The sequence below is a fragment of the Hibiscus syriacus genome, unplaced genomic scaffold (assembly GCF_006381635.1).
Source record: "Hibiscus syriacus cultivar Baekdansim isolate YM2019G1 unplaced genomic scaffold, ASM638163v2 tig00117056_pilon, whole genome shotgun sequence".
Taxonomy (NCBI): domain Eukaryota; kingdom Viridiplantae; phylum Streptophyta; class Magnoliopsida; order Malvales; family Malvaceae; genus Hibiscus; species Hibiscus syriacus.
Genome location: NW_024063539.1, coordinates 6,410,435 through 6,417,211, shown reverse-complemented (window position 1 = coordinate 6,417,211; position 6,777 = coordinate 6,410,435). Strand labels below are relative to the sequence as shown.

General features: G+C 26.6%; 1 protein-coding gene across 1 annotated transcript; it reads left to right on the top strand.

The window, feature by feature from the left end:
- The first annotated feature begins 915 nt into the window (after positions 1 to 915).
- Positions 916 to 1,528, top strand: LOC120197994 (E3 ubiquitin-protein ligase RHA2B-like). Its single transcript, XM_039199393.1, has one exon. It carries the CDS (start codon positions 982 to 984, stop codon positions 1,450 to 1,452), a length of 471 nt encoding a protein of 156 aa, XP_039055324.1. The 5' UTR covers positions 916 to 981; the 3' UTR covers positions 1,453 to 1,528.
- Positions 1,529 to 6,777: the final 5,249 nt, after the last annotated feature.

The following is a 6,777-nucleotide window of genomic DNA, read 5'->3' as shown; positions in this document are numbered from 1 at the left end:
GAATTTTTAAAATTTCAGAAATAGATGAACATATAAAATTTTAGAGGATATAAAGAGATTTTTAATAGAAAAAACATAAAAAAATTCAAAATATATGATAATTTTAAATTTTTAGGAAGAGATTGTCTCCATCCAACTCCTTCGATCCATCTCTTAGATGATTACTCTATAAAATATTATTTTTAAAGTTTTTTATATTAATTATTAATATTAAATTGTTAAATAATTTAACTCAAATACAATAAAATTTCATTAAAAGAATAACAATACGTTATTTTCATTACAAATCACATGAATAATTCATTATAACCATACATACATACATACATACATACATACATACATACATACATACATACATACATACATACATACATACATACATATACATATACATACATACATACATACATACATACATACATACATACATACATACATACATACATACATACATACATACATACATACATACATACATACATACATATATATACATATATATATATATATATATATATATTAAATAAACAAACTATTCACTTGAAATTTCAAAAATTGATGATTAAAAAAAATGTAAATTGTAATCTTCAAGCAGTATGTAAATTTCGATAGTTTCACATTGATGTTGGTGACGTAAACCCTTTTAACTTCTTGTCTCACATTTTTCCTTTTTTTTAATAAATAATCAAACTTTGGACTGTCAATAAAATTTACATTAAAAATCAGTCACATGGAGATAATATTTAAAGTAAAATATACTATCTTCTTTGTCTGCTAATCTGCATTAAAAGTCTTCCTTTTGAATGGTATGATTCAGCACCAAATTACCGCTTTCCATTTCTGAACACAATACTCTATAAATAACCCAATTTCCATGCCTTTGGAACCCAACCCCTCTCTCTCTCCCGTCGTCCTTGAAGGTTAAGCGCTCTCTACTTTATCTTCCAGGACCTACGGTCGAGAGTTGGTAGTCCAAATATGTTTGTTTCGATGTTCGCTTTTGAGCATTCGACGATGAAGATCGATAAGTTAGGGAAGCACTTCTTTTCCCTGCTTTCGATCGTCTCCACTCTGGCTTGGGCTTGGAATTTCTTCCTCGGTTTCTCTTTGTTCCCTTATCAAATACCCGAAACCGTCGGCGGCAATGATTTCAAGCCCGGCAGCCTCAACTACAACTGCAAGCATGACTCGGGTGATGACGATGAAGTTGTCGAATGTGCTATTTGTTTATGCAAGATCGATGAAGACGATGAGATTCGAGAGTTGAGATGCGACCATCTTTTCCATAAAGTTTGCTTGGACAGATGGGTCGGATACCGACGTTCGACCTGCCCTATTTGTCGCAGTTCTTTAACTCCTCGGCAACTAGTTTCCGGCATGGAAGTCATTCTTTTCAAATATTCTTCTTTCGACGATTCCAGCCACCGGGAAACATGGTGGCTGCGATAGATTCAAATAAGTTTGAGCTGCTTTTTTTTATTGTTAATATTCACTATAATTAATAATAATAACATTTGTTATGTCTTGACAAACTCGATGTAATTAAAAATGGATCCGCGATAGAAATTGAAATCCTTTCCGGTCATGGAAGATAGTTGATCTATGAACACTTGTAATGATTTTGAAGATGTTTGAAGCACGAGGTCCGTTTATAGAATTGCATTAAACAAATATGTTGTAGTACATGAGTCAATATTGCTGATCTAAAGTCCAAGAAATACCAATCCAATGACTTTTATTAGCTATTAAGTGAAGGCTCTTTCCATGGTGTTTCCTTTTCTTCCTAAAAAATTATTATATTATTTAATTTGTAACGTGAAGATAATCTCAAATCCTTCTAGTTTTACAGAATGCACGCAGGATTGATTACACATAATTTTATTAGCTAGTTAAGACATAAAGAAATAGGCACCTTTCAACAAATAGTGTTCTCATATTACTATGCTAGGTTAAAATGTTATGATTCAAATTTAGTTTTGTTCGAATCCTATTTAAAAATAAATAGAATAAAATATGTAATAATAAATGTTTAACACGTTCGAGAACTAGTCTAGAATGAATACCGCAAATATTCATTACAAGAACGACATTTCTAATTTAGTTTGTTTCATTCACAACATTAAAATTTTGAACTTCTATATTTAGGTATCACTCCTTGAATCAATCAAATTAGTTTTTAAGTTGAGAATTGCATACATATAAATCTATTGAGTGGTGAGGTAAGAATTTATTTTAAAAGGTCAGAGTTATATTATAAATTTTTGAAAGGTTAAAATTAATAGGATTAAACTAAAATATTATCAATTTGAGAGGTCAAAAGACAATTTTGTATTGTCTTAATTTTATAACCTGAAAATTTTAAGGGACTAAAGATGAAAATTTTACAACTATGTTTAACATGATTTTAGATGGAAATGCACCCCCTTAAATTTAATAAGCAGGCCAAGGAGGATTACCCTAAAAGTACTGTAACTGACGTTAAGTTGTTTGACTCGTATATAAAGAATTTTCATCAACTACAGATACGAACACTAAATTCAAGACAAAGACTATCCGTCTGACTAAGAAACATTAAATTCTATGAAGGTTAATAAAAAATAAATATACAAATTATGCTTCGAAAAATATTTTTGTTAAAAGAATTTTTCGTTAAAAATAATTGTTTGACGTTTTCTTTGTTACCAATTTAGGTGCTCGGGCGTTAACGCCGTTAAAAATATTCGTTGAGTGACACATGTCATGTTCTGCTAATTTTGAGAATTTTTATTTAAAATAAAAAAAGAAATTTTTTCAAATCTTTAAAAACCCAAAGCTTTTAAAACTTTAATTTTAATCCCTTTGCCATTGCCAGCAGCCACCAATGCCGTCAATCAGCAGAACACCCAACAACGTGTGACCGACCAACAACTCATGACGAAAACCCCCATATTTTCACGACCGATCAAACAACAAATCTTCTTAAATCTATAAATTCCTAAACATAAATCATTCAAAACCCTAAATGAAATCTTTCATTTACACCATTTTTGGGTGTTCAATTGGTTGTAAAAGTATGGGGATTTTGGTCATGGTTGGCTGGCCGATCACACATCGTTGAGTGTTCGGCCGATAAACGGCATTGGTGGTGGCTGGCGGTGGCAACGTGATTAAAATTAAAGTTTTAAAAGTTTTGGATTTTTTTGTGAAGATTTGAAAAAAATAAGTTTTTTTAAAATATATTTTTATTTTAAATAAAAATTCTCAAAATTACCAGAAATATGACACATATCACTTAACATAAATTTTTAACGGTAGTCAAAGTCTGGCACCTAAAATGATAACGGAGAAAATATTAAGCACCTATTTTTAAAGAAAAATTCTTTAAGCACTAAATGTTTTTAAGGCATAGTTTAGACACTTATTTTGATATTAACTCTTATAAGAATTAACCATCTTAGCTCTTCAAATGCATCATTTCTCTTAATACTTTAATTACACACGTTTCATGATAAGAAGAAAATTACAATATATTTATTATCAAAGAAAAACAAATATATAAATATATTAAATTTTATATAGTATAAAATAATATCTTAAACGTACAAATATAATAAATGTATTTTTATATAATATTTAAATAAAATAAAATAAAATATTTGAATCTCAAAAATAAAAATAAAAATTATTGTACGTTTAAATACGTTTTAGACCCTCTTTAAGGATTATGTTAAAGGAGAAGTCATATTTATTTTTGGATCCAAAGTAAATTATTATAATTTCATACTAATTATTTTATACACTAATTATATAAAAGAGTTATTCTATAAATGGAGTTATATTATTGATTTATTGTTACATGATATATTGAAATATCTCTAAATTACATTCTTTAAATTCTAAAGGTTAATTCTTAAATATAAATCTTAAAATCTATAATTCTAAAATCTAAACATGGCACATGATAATGTTAGACTCTTATTTATAGGGATAGATGTATAATTCTATGTTAAGGGATGAATTTCTATAATTTTAAATGAATATGAATTTATAAAATTTTAAAAGTTTAAGTAAAATTATTTATAGAAAATATAAAAATATCTAAAATATAATATAAATTCCTTTTTCCCTCTATCCATCCTTGCTTGCTTGTGAAATTTGTTCTAAATAGTAGAATAATAATGATATTAATTAAGTTAAGATTAAATGGAGAATAATTATAATAGTTTATTAAGATGTAATTGGGTGTATTTTGAGTTTGTTTATGAGGTGGCGGCGTGGGGCAAAGCATACTGCAGGTGGAGAGAGAAATTCAAGTCAAGGGTAAAGAAAGTTGTCATTCCTTAAATATTTATATATAGAGAGAGTGCTGATTGCTTTTCTCAACCTCCCTTTTGACGGCTTTATTTTATCCCAAGATTAAATATTTCTTTATTTTTTTTTACTGAAACACCTGGAATTCATCGTTACTGAAATTGAATAATATTAACAGATTATATCAAAAAATAATATTATTTATGTTAATACACTTTTAGGTTTTCCTAAGCATTTTGGTCAAACTGCATGTAAAGTAAAAGGTTGATTCTTATTTTATTTTTCAACAAAAGAGATCCCAATCTTGAAATCAAAGACTAGATCGTTGATGTTAAAATTTGAATTTTAACTTTAATAGATATTAATTTTTAAAAATAATTATAAAAATATTAAAAATTATTTTTTAGATAATAGAAAATTCAAATATTTAAAATTTTGTAATGTTTATTTAAGTAAACTTTTTTATCCGTAAATAAAAGAATAGTTGAATAATACTAAATTCACTTATTGTATCTAATTTATTTTATGTTTTATCTTACTCGAATTATTTTTCTATTTATAAATTTCTGATACTCTAATTAACAAATTTCTAACAGTGTTTCCAAGTACAGTATTGCTAAGAATAAATTACTGCTCGATAGATTTATAAATATTTTTAGAGTAAGCATGCAAATGAAATTTTAAGATATATATTGTCTACTTTCAGTTTTATATATATATATATATATCCACCGGTACGATTTATGGTATTTAGAGTTTGACATGTTTCTTACGAATCAACTGACCTCAATAATAAATAAATGAATGTTATTTTTTGATGTCTCAGGTTTGAATACCATGAATGTCATATGTATGAGCGTTCAATACCAAATAGTTAAGAATTATCTTTGAACAAATACTAGTTAAATTCTAAATTAAGAGAAGAATTATGAGAGCGAGAAAAGAAAAAATATCTTTTTATACTAAAAAATTATATTATGTTCTTTCAATGCCCCATAATTTCATAAAAATGATGAATAGAACCTAAAAATTGGACCTAATTTATGAATTCATCAAATTATATAATTGGTAATTATTTGAGCATGAAAAAATGACCTTAAGTGGGATCTTTCAAAATAATATAATATAACAAATTTATATTTTCTTTATATTTGTCAACTTTAACAAGTATTAGTGTAAAAATACAATTCGTTTTATTTTCTTTATTTTTTATCCATCATACTGATATATATATATATATATATTCCTCTTAATTTATTTTGTTTAATAAAACTAAAGATACAAAATGGTCTCCCGACTATAAGACGTTACTTTGTTGAGTTATCGACTATTAAAAGTTATAAAATGATCACTCAACTATTTTATTTGTTTTAAAATTGTCATATTTATTAAAATTGAGATATTATAAAATCTGATCCTAGAGCCATTTGAGTTATATTTTGTGGATCAATTCTTTGTTTACATTATGTTGTTGAATTAATGCTTAAAACATTATGTGGTCGAGCTAGTACTTGAAAGCAACGACGATGCTAATAAACATCATTAAAATATGATTTTAAATAGAAAATGACGAATTTGAAATATATGAATAGTCAAATGACCGTTTTGTAACTTTTAATAATAAAGAGACTCAACAAAATAACATCTTATAATTGACAGATCATTTGCATACTTTACCCTAAATCTTTTTTACAGATATCAAAGAAGATATAAAAAAATGGAGCGAAAAAAATAAAATTAAAAAGATAATTATTGGCCTATCAAAAAAAAAGAGAGAATTATTAAGCTTACATCAGGGATAGAGCAATGGTAAGATACAATAGGCGGAGTGTTTAGTTCAACAAATCCACCAATATAGTTGCGTGTCTATCAGCAATCCATTTATTCTTAAATCTTAATTACTATCCAAGTCTATATTTTGGTGGATAAAAAAAAAGGAAATGAAACTTTTATTCCTTTTATATAACGTCTCCATCAACTGGATTTTCTTGAACGACGTACTCTTTTGTCAACATATGGTTCTGGCCAGATTTTGCCGATTATTTCTTTTGTCGATATTGTAATAGTACCGATTATATTAGTTAATTAATATTTTCGATTTATTTTATTTTAATCATCATTCAAAAAAATATTTCATCACTTATATTATTAATTTATTATATTTTGATTATTAGATCTTAATTCTCATTTTGAAAAAAATAACGACCAATTATATTAGATCTCTTAAATAAGATCAAAGTTTCGAATTTTAATATCTGTGAATGTAACAAATTGGATTGAGAGTAGAGCTGTAAATGAAACATAGCGTTGACTAATTGTCTGTATAAAATTCGTTTATGATCGTTATTAAGCTAAATAAATGAGTTTGAACAAATTTTTTATGTTCATTTAATAAATAAATGTGTGTTCAGTTCATTTATGTTCACGAACAAACTCATTTATTGACTCGTTCATAAGCTCATCCTCGATTCTCATTTTCTTTTT

What these genes read in the sequence shown, in the direction of transcription:
- LOC120197994 (XM_039199393.1), top strand. Translation starts at nt 982, where the DNA reads ATGTTTGTTTCGATGTTCGCTTTTGAGCATTCGACGATGAAGATCGAT.